The sequence below is a fragment of the Coturnix japonica genome, chromosome 5, assembly GCF_054131305.1.
Source record: "Coturnix japonica strain WE chromosome 5, WE-NBRP24, whole genome shotgun sequence".
NCBI lineage: Eukaryota > Metazoa > Chordata > Aves > Galliformes > Phasianidae > Coturnix > Coturnix japonica.
This window is the reverse complement of record NC_140667.1, coordinates 19346750-19370651: the sequence shown is the minus strand read 5'-3', so window position 1 is coordinate 19370651 and position 23902 is coordinate 19346750. Positions and strand designations below refer to the sequence as shown.

Genomic DNA, 23902 nt, shown 5'->3' with positions numbered 1-23902 from the left:
CTTTGAAAGCAGTTTTCTTGAGAAGCAGCATGTTGGAAAACGTAACCAAGAAGCTCAGCCCAGAAGTTGCCTGATTGCGTAAGTCTTGTTTCTTTAGGAGGTACCACATAGGCAGTCTGCGATATAAATGAGATTCCAGGTAAATGAGATCCCTTCTAGTAAAAGGCCTAAAGGAGAAACATCCAAGGAAAAAGTTTAGATGGCCTTGTGTTTCAAATCTCCAAGAAAGCCTCGTCTAGGATCAGTGCAAACAATTTCATTTGCTAAAACAACACCAATATAATAACAGTCCTAGGAATGGTTTTGCTGCCACAGAGCTGGAAAGATGTCCAAACTGACAGATACAAAAGCATAAATTAGGTGTAAAATAGTTGTAGTATGCTCAAAACAGGCCTTTCATACCAGCATATGCCACTCCTTCAGACTCCAATGCATTCCAAATAGAAATTCTGGGATGAAACTTATGTCCTTTCCATCACAAAGCCACCACTACAAGGCTAGCCTTTGGTTGCAGTTCTCTGGATGACTAATGGATTTTACGACCCAGCTACCTTCAGCAGTCTGACATGACTCCTACATGCATTTGGATGCAAGATGTAACTCACTTTCCCAACCCTACAGGATAGCCCTCTAAGCTACCTGGCTCTATTATTTTCTGTTTTCTCTGCTGTTAATGTTCTGCTGCTGCCTGTGTTACATCAGTTCCAGGCTGTGACGTGAGCTCCCCATGGCAAGAGATCAGATCATGTCTCTCAGGCACAAACTTCACTTTCTTTGCATGACAGACAATAGTAAAGTTATGACACCAATTACAGTGCAGTCATATGTAGCATTTCAGGGGAAAAAAAAAAAAAAGAAAGCATGGCCTAAGTCTTAGAGAGACCTGCCACTGCAAACAACTTGTTTTCTGTATTTTCCCACATGAAAATGATTAAACAGATGCCTTTTTGGTGCCCAGCTTGCTTCATGGCTGTAAACACTGTCTTTCCAATTGATGTGGCTTCTTGATTTGGTTTGGATAAAGCACAACAGTAAAGAGTCATTCACTCAAAATAGCAGAATATTTGTTTTCCATGACTCATGCTGTACTCAAGACAACTTGGTCCTCTGCATCAGGACCAACTCTTCACTCACTAGCAGCAATGAACTGGCATTATTGTAGAATTGATGCTTTCCTCTGTGTTCATTCATCACCTTCTGCAGAACTTCAGTGTTGTTAGCTCATCAGTTTTGCTGCACTGTAAGGGTGAACTAATAAGACAACAGCAGCAATCTCACTGTAATACCATTCCAGGAGCACATAGTGGGAAGACAAACTAGCAATCTTTCCAGATATAATAAATTGTTATTTGACAATTTACAACATTCTGAAATTGTTTGCATTTAATAAACAACTTTGCATTGCTCCCTTTGGAGCAAAATAATGCTCCCACCTCTTTCCACCTGTCCCCTCTAACAAACAGCTCTGGTGGGTGGAGACTTGCAAAGCATCTAACTGAAGTACCCTTCATCCTTCTGCTTTTCTCATATGAAGATGTAGACATACATAAGTGTGCAAAAGACGACACATAAAAAGATACTAACATCACAGTCACATTTAGGACAGATTTTGTCCTGTGGCACCTGTTAGTTTTCAAGGTGACTGAGTATGCATTATGCATCCCCAGTACCTGTTACAACCAACATTATTGATCCTGACCCTCAGCTCACATTCATTTGGAGCAGCTCAACAAAATGGCCACTTCACACATCTGCCTTCGACTGACACCAGCTGAAGAGTTTTAGGCACCTTATAGAAGCTTATGGGCACACATGGCTAACAATTTTTAATTAGTCCAACTATTACATCTCCCACTGAATTTCTTGTTACAAATCAATTAGGCTCTTCTACACATGTTCCAAGATGTGGCTTACATTCCAGTTAAGCAGAACTGACTAAAAAACCTGATTTGCTGACTACCTGAATTTATTTTATTTCATGTTTTAGTCTCTTATGTCCAGGAAGACTCTGGAAAAATTAAATATATTGGACTAGAACCTTTTTCAATGGCTACATTCATTAACAGAACTTCATAAACACCACATAAATGCCACATCTGTAGCAATATATAGCATCTCAGCCTCTTCATTTGTAAAAGGTTTATGTTCTCAACCTCCAAAGGCTGACAAATAGCCTCAATGCATGACATTCACAGGAGAAGTGCCCTAAAAATGAGCAGGAATATGCCCGCTCACTCTCAACAAATGCGGAGATGCTCAGAACAGCAGAACTCTAAAATTGGCATGAAGACATGTTCACTCATACAGCAGAAGCCAAAGCAATCCTGCAGTCACCAAGAGACAGCTGCCTATTAGGCTGTGACCAAAAATATCTGCTGTTAAACCTTCAGAAGTACTATTTAGATTTATGTTAGGCTGAATTTCAACTTTTCTCCCTTTGCTCACGCAGTAGTTCAATGCACAGAGAGGTACTTGCCTCTGCTAAGAACACATCAACATAACTTTTGAAACAATGTATTAACACAAACAGTAGATCTCCTGGTCCTCTCCTGATCACAGATATTTTAAAAAGGCTTTGGCGGTCAAATTTAAATATTTCTGCTGCACATCTGTGAAGATGATTACAGATTTAATATCTCCTCTTCTGGTAGTTCATCTGACACACACCACTTGGACTGGCTTAAGAAGACTTCTCTTTGCTATATTTACTGCTACCTTTCTCATGAAACCATACATAGGATCAGTATTTCCATAATACAAACTCACTTTCTGGAATTCAGAACACGTTTTCACTTGGTGCAAATAACATTCCTCCTTGGCTGGAATGCAGCACAGAAATTTCCAAAACCAGGACATACCTTTTGTTCTATGTTTTCGGACTGTTTTTTTTTACTGGTTGTGCTTGCTTTTGTCCAAAACAACTGTAAAAAGAAGAGGCTTTGCTTATGTTCGTGTTATTGTTTTTCAGCTCCTTTTCATTACTACAATAAGAGCATGTTTTTATGGGAAAAATTCATCTGCTTTTCTCATAACCACATTCAACAAGCTATTTATGTTCCTAATTTTACTGCTGATTTCATTAGAATGAGTCTGCATTTCAATGGCTTTCCCATTTATTTAACGGAGAATTAAGAACCTAAGAAGTACGCTGTGTCTGGCCCAAATTATCTGCTTTATTATCCCTTCTCAAATCACAGCCAGAAAATCTTCTCTCAGGTCTTAATTTCCTCCACTGCTATTTCTGGTTACTGAATTCAATTCACAACCCCTAAAAGCCTGTAACTCCACACAGGTCTCTCTGTGAGCTGAGGAGTCTACATTAACAGTGTTTTACAAACTCCACAAATACATTTGGAGATTCTTCTCATAGCACTTGCTACTGTAAGACAGAGTTAATTTGAAAATCACTATCTCACTATTCAACGATAAGGAAAGGGGTTTGCTAGACCCAACTCACTACCTGTTTTGTGTCTGGATTGACAGACATCTGTAAAAATGGCTAAGGTTGTCTAAGCGTAGAGTTTTCTTAAGTATTCTGAGAGCAGAACTCCTTGTTGGAATGTAAAAGGTGCTTCTAATCAGAAAAATAATACAATGCAATGTATAAAGAAACTATGCGACTGAAGGATTATCAGCAGAAGAAGAGTATAGGTGTCACGCAAAAGCAATGTCTGTGATGCGAGGCAACGAGGGAGGAAATTGGCTGCAATTATTGTCCTCTAGGTCATTATTTCTGTCAGCTATGCTGCTGTCATAGGTTAAGGCCACAGAGCATCCAGCTCCTCTGCCAAGAATGTCTTGAAGAGACAGCAGTGAGACAATGTTTTCCTGGGCTGTCTGATTTCAAAGGCAAGACAAAACATCATTAATTACACCAGGAATCCATAATGTGGTTCCCTAAAACCACTCTCTACCATCTTGAATCAAATAGCATCATGGATTATAGGTGCTGCCACTGACTTCCCCTTCAAAGAGATAGGCTTTGGGTAAAACATGAAAGAAAATATTTGTCAAGACCAATGTGAGAAATTGAACCTCATGCAGGGTTTGCAGAATTCTGACAGGAGAGATGCTCTGCATCTGGAAAATCCATACTTCATGGGATCCTGGGTGTGATGGCTCCTCACTGAAATAGTGGGCAATGTCCCTGCTCTGTGTGACAAGATGTCCCAGAATCACAGAATTGTAGGGGTTGGAAGGGACCTCTAGAGATCATTGAGTCCAACCCCCCTGCCAAAGCAGGCTCCCTACACCACGTCACACAGGTAGGCGTCCAGGCGGGTCTTGAATATCTCCAGAGAAGCAGACTCCACCACCTCCCTGGGCAGCCTGTTCCAGTGCTCCGTCACCCTCACTGTAAAGAAGTTCTTGCGCACATTCATGCTGAACTTCCTATGCTGTACTTTCATCCCATTACCCCTAGTCCTATCCCCACACACTACTGAAAAGAGACCAGCAAAATTCATCCAACAGAATGGAGCTTCAATTTGAAAAGCCCAACATCCCATAGGCTTCCTATTCCAGATAACCAAAAATATTTAACACTTCTGCTCTGAAACCCAACTCCTGTTTCCTGCAAAAGTTCATCCCCAAGAGAAGTTTCTCCTACCCCAAAGCATGATCAAATGCTGAGGACAAAGGATGCATGTGGAAACACTGTTGTTGAAACAGATGTCATCTTCCTCACAAGCAGATCAGGTATCAACATGAGAAAATCAGCTCCTTGTTACACAGTGCCACAGCACCATGTCCACATTATCTAGCTGGTTGGCTAACACTATTCTCCATTCCCACTAGAAATGTCACAAGATCAAAATTTTAAAAATAAGGAGCATCATAGTAACTTGGAAATGATGTGATTTCAGATGCCAAGACATTTTCCTTACAAATAAATACAAAAACAATTGAGACTGCATTTTTCCTTCAGTGCGACTCTGGAGTAGCCAGGCAACAGCATGACATGAATCAAACCATAAAACTCACGAAACTACCCTAAAAAAGAAGATAAATAAAAGCCATGAGATTTTAAAACACAGATTCACTATTTTTTTTTAATTATTATTTCCTTTTTTTTTTTTTTTCCCTCCTTAAGTGGGAGGATGTTTCAATGTTTGCAAATTCTGAGCAATCTTCAGGTTTTCAGCACCTACAGGAAAATGTCAGCAACCCTATGTCTAACATGAGAGAAAAAGAAAAACAATTTAACAGCTAGAGGGTTCAAATATTCCTTTTTGCCCATACCCTCCTTCATAGAGGAGAACATAAGTTGATTCTTGGTCCATCCAACTCAGCTGATGTTTTACTGTTAACAGTAAGAAAAGCCTCCTTGTCTTATACTCACTTAAAAGAAAAAAAAAACAAAGAAGCAGCCTCAAGCCCATCAGATTAGTGGATCTGACTGATGTAGGAAATGTGATTTTTGTAAGCTAAGAGCAGTTTAATAAAATAAAACAAATATGGCCTCATGCCAAGCTTGGAGCAAAGCACAAATGGTTTATGTTTTCTCCAAGGTCAGACACTCAGGGAAGATAAAGCCCTGGGCAGGTACCTCTTCAGCTGACATCCACACCTTATCAAGAACTAAAAAAGCCAGCTTAAGAAAAAACTAGCTTTACGTTGGCATATCTGAGAACATAACATTAACACTGGACGTGCTCCCCATCTCAAAAAGAGGTAGTAACTGGCCCGCTTCCTACTTTTAACAATTTCTTTGCGGCACGTGAAGAAGTGTTTCTAGGCTGGGATGCTGGAATTTCTACTTCAGCTACTGAGGCAAAGTTGTAAAAAGTTGTTGTTCTGCTGTTTCTGCTAGGGATCCAGTACCCTTGGTAAAGGAATTGGCAAAGAGCAAGGAGCAGCACCATTTACAACTGCAGTAGCAAGATCATCCAGAACTCATCTACCAACAACCAGGAGATACAGCACAGCAAAATGATCAGGAATACCACTGGACTGAGAAGACATCAATCACTGTTTGAACCAGCCCAGCAGAAGGGTTCAGAGAGTCAGAAGTGAATCATTTTTGCCCATGCCCTCACATAAGAACATTTTCAAGGGCTCATTTTAGAACTATTCTAACAGAAATTGCAAGCTATATGTACAGTGATTTGCAGTAATTACTGAACTTTCATGAAAGGCTCTAGGATGGGTGCTTGCTCCTAATTATTAATGTCAAAGAAGCAAGAATGACCTGGAAGGCTGGGGAGTAAATGGCTGTTGTGGAAGGTGTCAGACAGTGATATTTAAAAGCATAATTACTAAGGCTGGCTCTAGTCAGGGCATTAATTGGCAACCACCTCCTGCAGATGATGGCTCAGGAAAGTCTGCCATCCCTGGGCTGAGCTGTCTGTGAAAGCAGCTCTCCCTCCTTCCCCACTGACTACAGAAAGACACAGTTGGCCCAGTGCACATCATCCTTTACCTTCTGCCATCCACCAGGGCTTCCTCCAAAGCATCACCAAGGTCAGACTGTGAACCCAGGATGCAGGCTTCATCACACAGCAGGGTGCCTTTGACAGCAAGCTGCTCCCAAGAGGGTTACATCCTCTTTTCTCTAGGAGGGAAGGCACCAGTTTCTGTGAAGGCACAGTGAGCTTTTTCAGGGAGTTCAACCCTCCCCAGATGTGTTTGCAGGACCTGTCTACATGCACATAAAGTTTTGTACCTGCCAGTCACCCATCAATGCAGTACACCAATGTCTTCAACAGCAGATATGAAGAAGACAGACCCCTCAGGCACCTCAGTCTGCAGACATATGAACAGTTAGGGCATCCAGTACTCACTCTTCTATCAAAAACTGCAAATTTGAAACAAACAGACCTTGGGCTTTCTGAGTATGACTAACAGTCTTTCCTACTTATTTACTATCAGTCATATTTCTGGATTTGAGGAAAAAGGAATGGGAATTTTTTGATATATCAGTGGTAAAAAGTAACTAGTACCATTGATGTTTACTTGAAGAGAAGCTAAAAGATCCTCATTTGAAAGAGATCACAATGTCTTCAGCTGAAAATAGACATTATTTTTGGTACCAAAGGATCAACATTTTGACTCAACAATAGAAAAAAAACTCAAAACCCAGAAGAATTTCAATAATACAAGAATGTGACAATATAAGACAAAAAAAAAAGCCTACCACATTTCTTTAGAGAAATACACTTCACTGAATTCATGTATGGCAGAAGTTTTCATTGCAGTGTTTTGTTTAGAAATTACATAAACTCAATGTGTCACACATTTCTAGGGCAGCAGTTCAACAAACTATTGAAGAGCATGCTCCAATATTCCAGTTCACTGAAACCTTGAAGTATCTAAGCACATGCAGGAAAATCAATGGGGTGTACACTAATACAGTTTATAGAGACTGAATTTAAGCATACGGATTAGGAGCTTGCCTCGTTTGCTTGAATCCAGGTGTAAAACTGTCATCAACATGTAAAGGCCTGTAACAAGTTCTGAAATATCACTATTAGGCACATCTAACCTTTAAACTTGCCTTTTCTCACCTTCAATCAGTGCTTCTGCAGCAACCCAAAGTCCAAATATTTTCCATCTTCATGTCCAGTTTGTAAAGATGGACTTAACTGTATTTCAAATATAGTTTTGGGCTCTCATTCAGGGCAACACTGCATTCAATCAGAAACTGCAACTAAGTTAGATTTTATTGTCTTTCAGCTGATACACCCAAATCAGAGAACCTGACTTTCTTCCTGTAGATCAAGTAGATAACACCAAAACCAAATCTAGTAACCTCCACTGTGCTAATAAACAAAATGAATAACCCCAGCTAATACCACATTTACCTTGGTGTTGGTCTGATTACCATAAAGGAATTGCCTCCAAGAGCAATGAGGATTTCAGGATAGTTATTGGGAATTTCCATTATATATAACATTCCCCAGATGATAAAAGACAAGTGTAAAGATTAGGACTAAAACTTTCCAAAGTCAGTGGGAGTTTTCCTATTTATCTTGCTGCATCTTGGATTAGAGGATGAAATTAGTAAGTAAACGGTGCTGAGGAAAAAAAAAGATATTGCCACTGTTTTCAGTTGATGTGAGCCCAAGCTGCAGGTGAACACAAAGCAGGAGGCAGTCTGAGGCACACAAACTGTACTGTAATTCTAATTGCAGAATGCAATGGCCACATGTACATGCCTAACTCCACATCCGCCCACCTGAACAGAACAAGCTTACTTTTCAGAAGTCTGAGCAGCTGCAGATTTCACTGACTCCAGCAGTTACTGCAAGAGCCAGCACTTTGAATTATACAAGTACCTAGCAGAGATAAGGACATGTCAGCTCCAAGGTTCCCAACAATGAACATCCTAAGTTTTTTGACTCCTAAAGAAAAGATCCAAAATTGGGATTATAAAGCAGAACTACATTCATTAAATAAAACCTTCAGGCCTACCACTTCATTTCCAGCTCAGAACAGATTCGGGCTATTTCCTCAAGTTTATGCTCTTGGGGATATGCAAATAGGAACCATAAAACATTTTAAAGATAAACTCATAACACAAGCAGCATACATGAAGACATTTCTAAAAGAACTGGACAACCAACTAAGAGAGCTGCCTGTAATAACAGCTCAGGTGCTGAGGAAGCCTAGAGAATGCTTTTTCACTGAACTGGCAGTTCAGTATCTTCTGTTCAGCTTGGACTTGCAGGAAACAACCATAAAAGCTGCAGTATAAAGTCTGAATTGAGGGCAGAAAATACTTTGTATGCTGAAGTGCCATTTACCTGCCTGCTCAGCAACTAACTGGGGCACTGTTTTGAAAACTCAGTGTTAAAATAGTTGAAATGGGAACAAATTCAGTTCCACACAAAACTCAATGGCTTCAGCTGCTCCTGAAAACTTAGAGAAATGTTTGCATTTTGATGTTTCATTGTTTCATGTTTGCATTTCTGCACACACCCTGGGGATGAAAACATGCTGATATACTGGCACTGAAAAGTTGATGGGAGAAGCTATAAGCTGTCCTCACAGAGCTAACATGAGCCATAAGTCTGTCTGCACAAAGTTCAATCTCTTCATTAAATCAAAATATTGGTGGTCTTATCAGGTGGAACAGAGTAAACATGGGAGAGAAATAAGTCATACTGAAATGAGCTGACTAGAATATGGAAACAGCAGTATTCAACAATCACATTTAAAGAATAATTAAGATTTAGAGTGCTAAAATGAATATCAACTTTTTAAGTATGGCTTAACTCTATTGAAAGATTTTGTCATGCCAGACAGATGAGATAGGTTGTAATTTTCCAGTTACAGCAGCAATTGCTTTCCATTGACTTCCCAATATAAAAGCTGGCAAATTGCATTTGTATCTTTGAGATCCTTTGCCTTGCCAGAGAAACAAAAATCAGTACAAAAATAAATGAGATGCTCCCTCCTTCTCCTTTTAAAGAAGTGAAATGATTTTAAAATGAAATGTGACAAACAGGGAAAATACTAAGCTAGCACCTTAACATTCCTTATAGCAGAAGAAACCTAAAGACTGTTTCAAGTAAATGTAGTACGCTTAGATTGCAGTTGGACTTGATAATCTTCAAGGTCTTTTCCAGCCTGAGCTATTCTATGATGCTAAATAAATATGCCCATTTAAACCTACACAGATCTCAGGCAATAGAAAAAAGTGGGAAGATTCCCACTTTGATTTCTTTCCAGGATCTGTCTGAAATGCGAATGATCACAGAAAGGCTTCTGGTTCAAACAGGAAAAGCAAACAGCGACAGGTCAGGACTAGATGGCATTCACTAGAGAAGGTTAAGAGAATTCCCATTTGAGATAGCAAGATTATTGGAAAATGAAAAACGCAAAACCTTCAGAGAAGATTCTGGGAGTAGCCAAGGAGTTACAGGCAAATATGAGTAACATTTGTACTTGGCAACCTTGTGAATACTACAATACAGCTGCCAAAGAACTCTTCTAGTCTAAATGGAAAACGTTCCAATTCAGCACAAACAAATAAAAATGGTATATATGAAAAGCTTAACTTTACATATGAAAGAAAAAACTTCCAGTTACTAGACAGCTACAGAGACTATGAAAAAAAAATCATGCTTTGATAACAACAGCTCAGGGCCTGACAGTCAGAACTCAAACAATAGAAACTGTTACCAAAAAAGTACAGAAGACAGCATCAAACCATTGCAGTAAATCCACAGCTAATCCCCACATTGAACACTCTGAGAAGTTCTGATATTTTACCCTTTAGACAAGATAAATTTGAACTGGAATATGCTCACACAAAAGCAACAACAGTGATCAAAGGTATGCTCTGTAACAGCCCGGGACTCATTAGACTGCAGGCAAAACAGAACTGTGACAAGATGACTGTTATTAGCATGAATAGTGCTTGATTGCTGTCTTTGGTAGGTCTGACCTCGCAAGCGATGCTAGGAGCATCCCAGTTTGTAACAAAAACAGGATTGTCCTCTGACAGGACAATTAAGTGCAAGAAGCTTGCACAGACACAGGAGGAGACTGAATCAGGGAACTGATTTCTGTTGTTATACAGTGCAGTGGTCTGGAAACTGCTCGCCAGCTTTCCCTGCTCAATCAAGGCTTTACATTCTGTCATCTCAAAACCGGACTGGTGAAGCTCCAATAATGTCTCCTGCAGCAAAGCAAATGGAGGCCTATCATGAAGTTTATGTATAACCTACATTCATTTACCTTCTATTTAGGTTTCTTCACATACAAGTACAAGTTAGCTGAAATCTTTGCTGCTTTAGGAAATGAGTTGATGTTCACTCTACAGTCACTACCTGTAAGATGAGCAAATAGCACAACAGGAACAGCAGCTGCTGCAGAATTGCTCATCTCCTGATTTATCCCATTTCTGCAAGAAGAAATCACAGCTTTGTCCAGCATATAAAAACTGCAGTAGGTGTTTGCCATAAATACCATTCCTTTTCCTCAGCTTCGCTGGAGACCCCTTGCTGGTCTGGAAGCAAAAAGCTCATTAAACACGACTTGTAGATTTAGTAGTTAACTAATAAGACAGTGGGAAAAGTCTACATTAGCTTGGTTCACAATGCAGCTGAGCTTAATTGCTTCTTTCACCAAAGATCTGTTCCTTTGTGAAGAATGGCAGAGAATTGCTGATCATTATTACCAATTTGCTGAGACACTTAAAACATCAATCTCCTTATACAGAAAGCATTTGCTGAAATTATCACCATTTACACTGTCTAATGAGCTTTTGCTCCTCTTTGCAATTTGGAAGTAGGCCACCCCATTAATAGATTCCTAGACAGGTTTAAGCAGGAAGGCCATAGTGTGTCATAACTAGTAATAACTCTACTACAGCATAAGTACCAGCAAGCCCGCTGAGAGGCAATCACAGACGTATCTGTAATGCTTCCTGTGCACCAGGCAGGGCTTGAGCAGAATTAAATTCAGCCACAGAAATCAAAATCAAGACTGGATTGTCTGCTTAATGAATGGCTGAGCACTTACACCAGTTTTAATTTTAATGAACTGAAGATAGAAACACCAGCAAAGTGGGCAGTTGACCTCAGAATAGAAAAGAGATGATTCTTCAGTTCCTGATGAATTAGGCTGGGAATTGAAATAATGGCCTAAAGGTGATACACTTATGTCCAAGTGTGTGACCTTATTCCAGGTATCTCTGCTCAGTATTAGTTTTGAAAGATACCTGGAGCCCTAAGCGTTTTCACACCTCACTAAAAAGCCTGAATCTTAATTTTTATTTATTCTTTGAGGGAGGGGAGCTATGTGCCTTCATCCCTTTATCCAACCTACTCCAAAGCCCCCTTTGAGCCTGTCAGATGCTAATAGAGACAAACTATTCATGCTCAGCTCATTCTCACAACTGTATCATTAACAGTGACCATTTTAGCATGGGAAGAAGCAGCAAAAAACAACTAGAATCAAACTCGAGGGTAAATTTCTTCACAAAGCGCAGATCAAGGGATACTTTTATCGCCATATTGAAATGACTCAGAATCCTAGAATTATCCTTAACTGTTTCCCATGTCCCAATTTCTGACACTAACGCCACAAGTAGGAACACTGTGATATCAAAACAAGAAATGAAGTCATGGGAGGTAACAGTCAAAACAATGATACTCCCTAATCCTGACAAAGCACTCCACAGCAGCTTGAAACCATCACTTTATTGGCCCTGTGGTAGCTCATTTTAGAGCAGTTAATTCCACCCAAGACCTATGAGCAATGTTTGCAATCAGTCAAGTAGCTACTACCATCTTCTTCCCACAGACCCTTAGCATGCCAGGCAAAACGCAGTGCTTTTATTTTCTGGTGAAGCATTCACATTCAAAATGCACCTTAAGGAACTGTCACATGAATAAAGCAACGCACATAAAATCATTCATGCTGCATATGAAGGCTAAATATGTGTGGAGTTCCTCCTTAATTATTTAATTATTACTTTTTGAACAACACAATATACGTTGCTTTATTGTTACTAGTTGTGATTCCAAATACTACATAGGTGAGGCTCTAAAGGTACAAGCCTCTCAAAAAGTCTTTGTGACCACTGCTTCAGAACAGAAGTTGGAACCTGCCTGAAACCACTAAAAATAAAAGCACAGCTTGCTCTTCTTCTGATCAACAACCACAGAATTAGAAAACATATGCTACATTTTTTGGTGTCAAGATGGTTGGCACTCATTTTGCAAGAGAAAATGAATTCTACAGGATTCCAAATGATGAAGCATTCCATAGTTGGCCCCAGAGTAGCTTTCAGAGCCAGGGGAGTTCTTTGGAAGCTGAGGAAGGTGAGTGCAGCACAGTCAACAGCACTGGCACAGGGAGCTACTCACCTGCACAGCATTTATACAGGCTCAAATCTCTGTAATGAGAGAAGAGAAGGAGGCTCAAGTATTAATTAAAGCAGCTGATGATAATGCAATATAGTTGCACAGCTTTTGCTAGCTCAGATATTAGCTATTAAAAAAAAAAATCTAAGGAGAAATACAGTAACCAGCCACCTACAGACAGACTCCTGTAGTTATATATTTACCACCCACTGTATTACTAAAGAACACGGGCAATATTAAGCAACTGCCAGCTTACCTTTTAAATTGAGCTTCTAGTCAGCTGTGGAGAGCTATAACTCACCTATTGCTTAGATGTTAAACCTGAAGACAAATTACTTCAAACAAGAAGCACTTCACTGTCAGCAAATTTTAAAATAAAATTACTCTAAAACACACATGACATTTGTCTTGCAGAAGCAGACACATGGTTACTTATAAGCCACATTAAGTTTCTCATCAGCCTGTTCACTTTCAGCCTCTTCCCTCTTGCTCCTCAACACCATCCAGACAGCTCAGAAATAGGAGTTGCAGGAAGAACTACCTAAATTATACTGCAGTTCAAAAGCAGTCGAAAGGCTATGTAACAGTGCCCTCACTGCAGAGGTATACCCTAATCCAGTTTGTTTTCCTCATGCAATCTCTGCTGCCTCCTTTTATACCAGCTTCTGCTCCTGACATGTCTTTCTCTGCCAGGCCGGAATAAAATTTACTGCACCAGAATTTCACTGGGAAACTAGGAGAAGAGAGGTGTATCACTCTAGAAGGCATAGAAACCAACATGGAAGTTAAGCAAAAACAGGGCCTGTATGGGGTGTGATAATACATAGCCTTGAGAAGTAAAAAACACATCCCACATCAGCTGTAGGCTTGTGTTCTTAGCTTCTCACCAGGAGTGGTGGTCACCCAGCACTACCACCCATGGCAAGTAATGAAGGTGCAAAAAAGAGCCAAGTGCCCAGCATGGCCAGAGCCAGGGATGCTGCGCTGTCTACTAATGTGAAGCTAGTAAGCTTCTGTTACTAGCTATTCTGAATAGCTAAACTACAGAAATGCTTTCTGTAGACCTTCTGATCTCCTCAAAGTAGGATGGACCTAAATTTGGATCTATCTGCTAAGCCTGGCAGGTTTCTGAAATTAAGCTCACCAACAACAGCAAAAAGCCAAGTGTGGGAGCAAGCAGAAAAACAAGAGTTCAGGCTGCAGAGTTCCAAGGTGAAAGAGTGGTTTATATCCTTTCTGGAAGAAAAAACACACCATCACTCCAAAAAAGACAGGAAAAAAATCCTAAAATGAGACAGCAAACCAAACAGACCTGACCCCGCAGGCTTTAGGCACCCTCCCATTAAGGCAGATTATAGGCAAGGTAAAGTTTTCCAAGGACACCAGACTTGGATGGCCAAAAACCGCTGGAGCAGGCAGGCTTGCTGAGAAGGCCGTTAAGATAAAAAAGATAACATTCCCTCGAGAGGGGAATTTCACAGACTCAGAGCTTGCTGGGACACATCCTTCTTTTACTTTTTGGTGCTCAAGTGTCTCAAACTCACTACTACTGTTTTTCCAAAGCCCTAAATACAGTTCAGTGACGCTCCTCAAAGCACAACCCCACACATAGCTTACTGTGCTTACACCTGCGCATATTTAACAGCATGTCCACAGTGACCCCACAGTCCCTTGGAGTGGGGACATCAACAGGCCAGTTCCCAACATGGGCTAACACTACTGGCCAGCTCAGAATGTTCCCAATACTCAGGTTCATCCAGAAACTATAACCATACCCTTAAAGATAGCGATTCAGCTCCTTGTAACACGATTATGGCAGACTCATACCAGTAGGACTTTATGACCAGCGAGCCAACTGCTTCTACAAAAGCTGCAGACCCTTTCAGGGCCTGAATTAATGCAAAGAATTACTAGGAGCTGAGGCCAAGTTTCAATTCAAAGGAGCATATATATATATATATTTTTTTTTAACCAAAGTTGGTCGCTGCTCCTAATTCCTGTTTAAGGAAGCCTCTTGTACCCACTGTTTGGTGATGTTGGTTGTAATTCTGCAAATAGAACCAAAAAGCATTCTGAGCTGAAAAAGCACTGCAAAAATTGTTTCCAGAGGCAACAAAAATTAAAAACAAACAAACAAAAATACTGCAACAAAATGGTAATGAACGCTGTTCTGTTTGGGAAAAAAAAAAAATCAACTTTTTTTGTCATTATAATATTGTTTTGTTCTGCAGGCACAACCTTCTGTCATTTCAAAACAAGACAGTTAGTGTGCCCTGACTGTTGTTCATTATATTCCATGTGAATGTTTTCCTGTTACCTTGTTCTGCTCCTGCTGGCTATCATAAGGTAAAACCATACCTTCCTGGAACTGTGGGTCTCTTTTTGTTGTTGTTCATTTCCCTTTTTAATAAACTAGGTCTGTATAATATTTAGCACAACAGGGCTTTGATCCCAGATCAGAAACTCCAGGTATTACCATAAAAGTAAATAATAATATTCAACCTTGACAATAGCAGAAACCTAGATAAACAAGTTCCAGCAAAAAGCTGCAGTAGGCAATTGCTTGGCAGAAAAGCAAGCACACAAGAATGAAAAATAAAGCCAAAAGGATTAGAGTAAAATTGCAAACTTCCTCTTGAATATTCTATTAGCACTGACAAAAGACTCAAAACACCAGTCTCTTTGTAAGCTGTATTTCCCAATATCATCTTCTAATAGCTGATTAAGCCCTCCAACCCAACAAGCCATGGCAGAACACGATGTGATCTTTGCTCACACAGATTCATACTGTTCTCTTGGGCATGTGGGTTCCCTTGCTGGATAAACCAGAGAGTAAAACACAGAAAATAACTGAGCACCACAGTCTCCGTCACTTGGCTTTTCAGTTATATTTGTACAAAACCACACAGGCCGGCAAAATATTTTCCTAAGTAGGAGGCATTTAACCATCACAGAACAAGTGAAGTTGAGATCCACAGAACAGCCATCTAGCAAACCTTGCTGCAGAGCAGCGTCACTGAATTGGTGGGCCAGAATTCCCCCAGACAAAGAGGGAAATGCTGATTTCTGACAAAGATTATGAATTCAAGCACCTACTCCAGCATTTAAAAATGAATTCACACATCCCTGAAACACTTGCAAGCAATACAAGCAAATTATAAAGTGTTTTAAAATTTTTTGAGATATTTGCATAAAATTGGGTGATGCCCAAGCCTTTGTTTTCAATTCAATAAGGAGATCTCAGTGCTTTAGAGAGATCTTGGAGCTGCAGACTCCTTTCTGGCCAACATAAACAAGACAGGCAGGATGAGCTGTCACTTCAGACATTTCAGGATGAATCAGTTTGTACACTTGTGCTTGCTAGGCCAAAATCATCTGTTTTGTCTCCTCCCCTTCTGCAGTTTTCAGGAGAGCACTCTTTGGGCCTTTTAGGGTGCAGCAATACTCTGGGGCACCTTTACTCTGAAGTGGCAATTTCAGGCTATTCACTGCAGAGAAAACCCTAATGGGAAAAATAACCTGGATGAGAGCAGCAGGTAGAAGTGAGCAAGGAGAAAGAAGGGAGACCTATATTTACTTATATAATTAAATCAAAACAAGCAGAGAGCAGGGAGATCAGAGCAGTCATGCTCCCGCTTCAGCGTGGTTATTTAACTTACCGCTGTGCTCAGCCTCTGTGCACCTCGAGGGAGCCCAAGCCTTGCTCATCTGCTCCAGCCACACCCAGATGAGGAATGCTTTCTGGTTGCTCCCATCACCCCTCCAAAGCCTCCATTTTCTCTCACTTCAACATCAAAGATACTTCTCAGTGTGACACTAATGTGTATGCAGTATGACTATCATTAGGGCCTTTTCTCACAGCTGCTACCAAAGGAAAAATCAAACAGTATTCCTCCCAATTAATTCAGCTGCTGAATTGGCTGGAAGAGTCAATACTGAGTGCAACACTTCTCCATTGCTACAGCATAGATCAACATGAATGCCAGGGCTCAGCTATGCATTTTATTCACATCAGCAAACACTTGTTCACATAAGAGGGCTCCCACTTTCAGTAAAATCACTTCTGCAAATACATGCACTTCAGTGTGAGTGAACACTGCAACAGGAAGGCTGAAAGAGCACAAGATGAGGACTTAAGCAATCTAAATCGTTAAGCACACACCTACAGCACTCCATGTTTCTCCTTACACGTCCTTTTCCCTCTGGCCTCTTAGTGTACTTTCTACCTGTACTTTAAGAGCTGCCAGCATAAGCTCTGTGAAAGATACAGCAATCTGTTACTCTCACAAATGGAAAGAAACTCAGATTTAATCCTGCCAGGTGCTGTTCAGCAGAGAAAAAGCACTATCAAACCTGATCAGAATTCTTACAGATCAGCACAAAACAGTAATGTTAGCCAGCAGGCTAACGTTCAACAGAGTGAGAATAGCAATAAATAAAAACACAACTAACTAACTAAAATAGGGTATCTTAATGTGGAACCATATGGCCAACTTGGAATTAATATACTGGCTGCCACCTATCAACCATGATCAAAGGTGTATTTTAAATCTCACCACAGCAACATCAAGATCCAACTACTCCCCATCTCAGAAGAACAGAAGAAAAGAGATAAAGCAGCTATGCCCCTATTAAATGCATTTTAACACTTCTGCTTCTCAAAGCACATCTCATTTAATAGAGCTCATGCAGATATGAGAGAGGAACACGAAGAAGAGCACCATCTACTCAAATTTGGCAGCTACATCTATATTTTGGATCCATCTTGAGATTGGACAGAGCATCAAATGCGGGAGAAGATAACAGAGGAGAGGCAAAAGCAATGTTGCTACTTCACACTACATACTAGGTTGCGATTCTAGGGATGTCACACCTTTCTCCACATACAGCCAACAGGTTCAGCAGCACAGATCCCAGATTTCTGAGGTCCACGTTAATCATCACCACCAGAGTTCCATGGCAGTCAGCTTCCTGTTTCACACCCTTAGGGGAGAAATAATTCAATTTTTATGACATCAAATGGAACCTTTCTCTATGGAGACAACACCACATCTCAGCAGCTTAGTGACAGAGCCCACTACCACACTGGGCTCAAGCACTATACCAAAAGTCAGACTGTGCCAGCTAAGAGAGACAGCTTTGTGCCCCAGGCTCCTAGAGGCAGTGCCTGGACTCAGTACCAGTTCAAGCCACTGGAGCATCTGGAGAACGGCTGGCAGCTTCACTTCAGATTCCTGAATTTCACGCATCGGGAAAAACAGTGCTTGTTCCCTAAGCTTCATCATCCTCAAAACCTAGGAGAGGCTGTCACTAATTGCTGATGCTCAGGTGGGAGCCCCAGCACAGCCTTAGCTTGCTGCACAGTCTCTCAACTAAGTACCATTTCTTTCACTCACCCTGAGCGGGCTTAAATCCTGCAGCTGTCAAAACACAAAAAAGGAGAGGATCCTTTGTTCCACAGTAGTTACAGTTTGGAGATTGCAGAAGATGTCCAGAGAAAACAGAAATGTAGATGCACAATAAAATAACTTCCTTTTATAATGCAGATTAAGGAATACAGATTTACTTCCCAATGAGTTCCAGAGATCCAAAACAAAGAATAATTAAAGCTAAAATAGATCAATTCCCTACATGTACCTTGGGGCTGTTTGTAGATATGCTGGAAAAACTTACTCTCTGATTTTCCAGATTTTAACACTCAAAAGCAACCCAGAATCTCCAAAACCCCACGGCCAGTTCAAGCACCAGAATATGTGTAAATAGTTACTGTTAAGAAAGTCTGCCTGGGACACAGGCCATGCTCATACTCAGAAGTGGGCAGTGATGATGGGGGAAAATAAACAAATAAATAATCAACAGAACTTGGAATCTTCAGATACAAAAATATCATTTTCTAGGGCTTATTTATACTTGATGTAAAATCAAGTTTTGGATTCACATTTAAACTGGTTTCTGATGGTGTTTGACTGAGTAGCAGCAGCCAGACAGTAGAAGATAGCTTCATTTCTCAGTTCAGTTTGTGCCTCACAGAGTACAGGGCATTTAGCCAGATAGAGCAAAGCCCTGCAGAAGATCTTCCTGGGAGTTCTGCAAGGATAAGTTGATAAGCAACAGCTTAGGCTACACCAGCCAGCTCCAGCCCAGCAGGAGCAACTTTCTTCTTGCCAATTGCCAAAATAAGCTACTTAAAATAAAAAGCCACGGATGAAAGGAAAGGTTCTCAGTGGTTCATCGCAGCAAACTATTGCAGTAGGACTTCCACAATGCACAGGGTGCCTAACAGGGGCTCCGCCACTCAGGAGCGCAGTGAAAAGCCCTTTGTTAATTCTAAATCCTGCTCATGCAGCTTCAGCCTCTGGACGGTCTGACATTACCAAATGATGTTCCCAAATTGTCCCACTGATAAATAAATCAGGTTTGCCCTGCATTATGAAAACTTGGAAACCTCAAGCTATTTGTAAAATGAGATTCTCAGATGATGGTTAAGAGATGCTTCTGATCCATTTTATTATTTTACTGGTAAACACCAGTGAGGATTTTATCAATAGAGAGTTTAAGGACTGAGGATAGTTGGAGTTGTTTCAACTACCACCTCATACAAACCTCTGCGACCCAAATGACCTTATCCCAGGGGTCTAGTTGTATATGAGACTCTTCCCTTTGGCTTGGAGATCTGACTGCGCATCCTTTTATCAGACAGGGAAAAGCCTCACAAGGGATGGAGAAGGCACTTCCAGAGAATGTTCAAGTGAAGGAAAGCCTCATGTGGGATGACGACATGCTGAGCTCATGCCTCCTTCAGAGTTTGTTAAGGGTTTTAGGAGTGCAGTAGAAAGCTGAGGCAAACACTGGAATGGTAGGATGCTTAAAGCTCCCTGGCTTAGAGAAGTATGAGCAAGCAGTTCACATGCTAAACAATTCCCCATCCAAGGCTAAGCAGAAAATATGATATAAATACTAAAGCATTAGCAGTGACAGTGAAGCAGTGATTGCACAGTGACTGCTGGTCCACTATCTCCCACAAGAGGCCAAACAAAACACCCTCATCACTGTTTTCTTTTTTGGGTTGGTAGGAGGTTTTTGCTCACATTCTGGAACATCTTCACACTTCTCCTGCAGACTTCCTGGCCCTACAGCATTTGATAAACACTCCAGAGCTAAGACCATGCTGGAGAGAAGCATCAGGATTGGGCCCCAAATGACTATTCTTAGGGAGTCTGGACTACAGCTATCATGGCTCAGGGAATGAGGGTCTAATTGCAATGACTCTTACACTATGCTACAATGAATAAGATGATATAACATGGATAGCTAGATCAAATTCAGCTCACATGGAACTAATGAAACTCAAAGTAGACTTAAAGCTTTACACACTTGGCCAGTTTTATACAATGCAGTGGCAAGGATGCTGGAGAAATTCATTTCCCCTGAAGATATGCCTGGATACGAGGCTTTTGTTGAATATCCTTCCAGGGATATTCTTTCCATCACATGTCTTATCCTAGAAAGAAGAGCTGCTAGGCTTCCTTTGACTTGCTGGAAAGAGATGCTGGCATTTGAAACAAGGGCTCATATGACATTTCTGAGAAAGACGTTGCAAACTTGCACAAAAAAGGCACCCTCCTGTTCTGGATAGCCTGCCTTTAGCAATAACAACATCTTCTCTCTGCCACCCACTTGAGGAGTCACATGGCACTCGCATTCAGACTTGCAGTAAAGGGAAAAGCGGCGTTCATGCTCACAAAAACAAACAAACAAACCCAAACATACAAAAACTACACAACAAAAGCTAAACAGAAACAAAATAGAGGAGTGGAGGTAGTTGTGTATGTAAACTTTCTCCCACGGAAGCAACATGTGCACATAGAACTCATTCAGGAGACTTAAAGACAGGTGAGATAAGAATAAAACTAGAAAAACAAACTTTTATCAAACCATTCTTTCTTACCTGAAATGAATCCATATAGGAGAGATTCCAAGCCCAAAAGGAAAAAGATTATTTAGAGATTCAGTTTGAAAATCTGCTCTTCATGTTCTTTTCTGCCAAGATAATTTCCAGTATCCTACATTTACTCTGCAGTATTTATAGGTGGTAATTACATTATTACAGCATGAGAGCACGATCTCCCATAAGTTTAGGTGTTAGATACAAGAAAAGACAAACACTGAATGAAAGTTTTGCAATGGGTAGAAGCTCGCATGTCTCACTCTGCTGTGATCAAATTTATAAGCAATGTGATAACCCACAGCATTTCAGCCTAGAAACCTTACACCCTACTTGTGAAAGGTCCTCAGACAACCTGTCTCCTCCAGGCTTCCAACACAGCACGTGGGCTGATGACTTTAACACCAGGCTGATTTCTCTGAGACCGCTGATGGGTTGATACCTTTTGCAAATGTGAAGATCCAAACTCATGAACTGTAATTACTGAGATTGCAGATGAATCCAGATTAGAGAATCAAGTCACAGAACAGGTTTCACTCTGATCTCTTTCTTCTAGTTTTCATAAGTAGTTGTATACAATTTAATCTGAAGACAACACAGCTTGTATTCCCCAGGTCTGTTCCACAACACAAAATAAAGCACAAGAAGAGGAGACCACACAATAAAACATGGGAGATGATCTGCAAAGCACAATTCTTAGCTGAAGCGCTCTGCTGGGGACACCCTGAACTCCCCTCCCACTGGCACATACACAGCCCACAACCTCAAAAAAAATCAGATGAGAGCTTAAGTACGTGCTATACTTACATACTTGCTTTAATTTCAGTTGTACAAGCAAGCATGTAAAAGTAAGATGATGTTTTTCTTTCTGTTCTGATAATGTTCATGATGCACACACTGGTCACACCTTGCAGCCCATCAAGTAAAGATTACAAAGCCACCACAGCCAAGGCCTTCAGGAGGGGGAAATCAGAGCTCCCTGCTGCTTATGCTTCACACTGATTTTTTTGCACAGGATCCATACATATGTGAGTCATGTAGGTAAGCTGAAGGAGAGTAGCAGCTTTCCCAGTCCAGTCACTAAAAATGCAAATGGCACAGTCTGAATTATAACTTAAGCCACTAAAAAGGGGTATCAAGGTTTGGGGCTTCAGATGCATGTGCCACATACCAGCTCTCCCAACCGCCACATACACAACATCACATCAGGCTGAGAGGAGAAAGCATTCCCATGCCAGGAGTCCCAGGAGCTGCCTGCACCACACCTACTCTATACCTATATCTATACCCAAGAATCTCTGGCTGACAAGACAGTAGGGAGGAGCCTCTCCCTTGTTGAGCTGTGCAATGTGAACTGCCCAGACTCTTTTGCTTTTGTATTTCACAATATAATGGGAAAAGAACAAATAAATAAAAATTCCACATTCCAGGGAAAAAGACAACAAAAGCCTATTTCAGGCGACAAAGGACCGATGTTTCAAAATGATAAATCTGTGGTCTTTGCAAGGAACCAGCTTTGCAATGGGTAGCCCACATTACAGCATTCTGAAGCTATTTATGCCAGTTTGCCAATGCTGGTATTGTGTTTGTGTGCTTGGCACTTCTGGGCTATTCCAGGATTTTCCCTGGCGCTGACTGGACATTCTTCTGCAAGTGAAGAAGGGGGTGATCCATTGCCTCGGGCTGAGGGGAAGTGTAGATAATTGCTTCTCAGAAACATCAACAATATTTCTGGGTCATCAGTGGGAACAGCTCGACCCCACCCTTCCATCCAATAGACTACAACAGCTACACCAGCTCAATGCAGCTGTGTAGTGCCTGGTATTTATAAGGAATGTGACATTTACATTCTGATATTTGAAAACTATAATGCCTTATCTGTTCTAAGACCTTTTTTTGATGAGCATTACTCTTCCTTGAGTTGGCTTTGCACAGGCCACCCAGCACCACTACTTGCTCATGAGCAGTTGCAGCAAGGGGAACCCCAAGATCTCATCCCCAGAAATGCCCAGGGCCATCCCCTCCCTGGGTCACCCCCACAGCCTTCTTGAAGTATTGGCAGCTTTTCTGATCATAAACAGTTAAAAACACCCAAGCATCAGAAAACTGACAATGATTGTGCCTTCCAAAATGCAACAATAACAGACTTTGTCCCTGCCCCAAATTCCATTTGCATTTATGTAACTACAGGGTGTCTGCACCCACGACTCTGCAGCAGCAGCAGGGAGATATGCTGGAAAAGGCTGGTTTCAATTATATATAAGCAGTGGCAGATTTTCATTTGAAAAATCCTGCTGTTTGACAACAGCATTTTGCTCCCTACCAAACAGAGCCCTTCAGGTTTTCCAGGGCATTCTGTGGACATGAAGGCAGTTCACAGTGCCTTGGTAGAAGATGATAATCATCCCTAGCACATGAGGAAGAGAAGTCCCAAATAGACAAATCAAAATTACTTACAGAGAGATTAGAAAGGAGACAAGTGGTAACTTTCCCTGGATGGGTTAGCACGAAGGAAAGAAGCTGCCGGGAGCCAGTCCTCACAATGAATGAGTGCGGAGGAGGGAAAAGGCCAGCAGGCAGAGGATCCACACTGTGCAGGGCTGCTGGAGGCACCCTCTAACCAGACTGCTGGGAACTCTGCAAGGAGTGTGCAAAGATACCGTAGGACTCGATGTCTGTTTGTACACCGTGCTGAGCTCCAGCAACCCATCCTATTTGAAGGGGCCGACCTACTCAACTTGTTCTTTGTGAACAAATAAGCTGCTAACGCTCAGAGATAGCCATCTTTAAGGTCATCAGTTCTCATCTATAGAGATGCTTTTCAGGAAGTCAAGCGCAAACTATACAATGGCATCTACAAAGTGAGGTCTCCTTTCACCAAGCATGCCAGCAGACAAGGATAATGAAGTCAATTAGATCCACATCCAGAACTCTCAGCTCTCACCAGTGTAGGAAAGCAAATACATCAGTCTCTACCTGAAGACATCGCTGTTGCTGCAGTTTAATGATCATTGTGGTAATTGGTTGATGGTTGGACTTGATGATCTTAGAGGTCTTTTCCAGACTTATTTCCATAAGGAAAGAAAAAACTGCATACAGAAAGTACTATATTTATGATCTCCTTCAGATACTAAAACATGCA

At 41.1% G+C, this 23902-nt stretch overlaps 1 protein-coding gene across 19 annotated transcripts in view; it reads right to left on the bottom strand.

Moving 5' to 3' along the window:
* The window catches only part of OSBPL5 (oxysterol binding protein like 5), a 149562-nt gene that overhangs the window by 78509 nt on the left and 47151 nt on the right, over positions 1-23902 (bottom strand). Inside the window, exon 2 of one of the 19 annotated variants that reach the window (XM_085548654.1) lies at positions 17689-17798. The exons of 17 other annotated variants lie outside the window; for them this stretch is intronic. In XM_085548654.1, the coding sequence (XP_085404780.1) occupies positions 17689-17700 (12 nt within the window). In that variant the 5' untranslated portion in view covers positions 17701-17798. Of the gene's footprint in view, positions 1-17688; positions 17799-23902 lie in introns of those variants that run through there. One more of the 19 variants, XM_015864187.3, reaches the window with a different exon arrangement.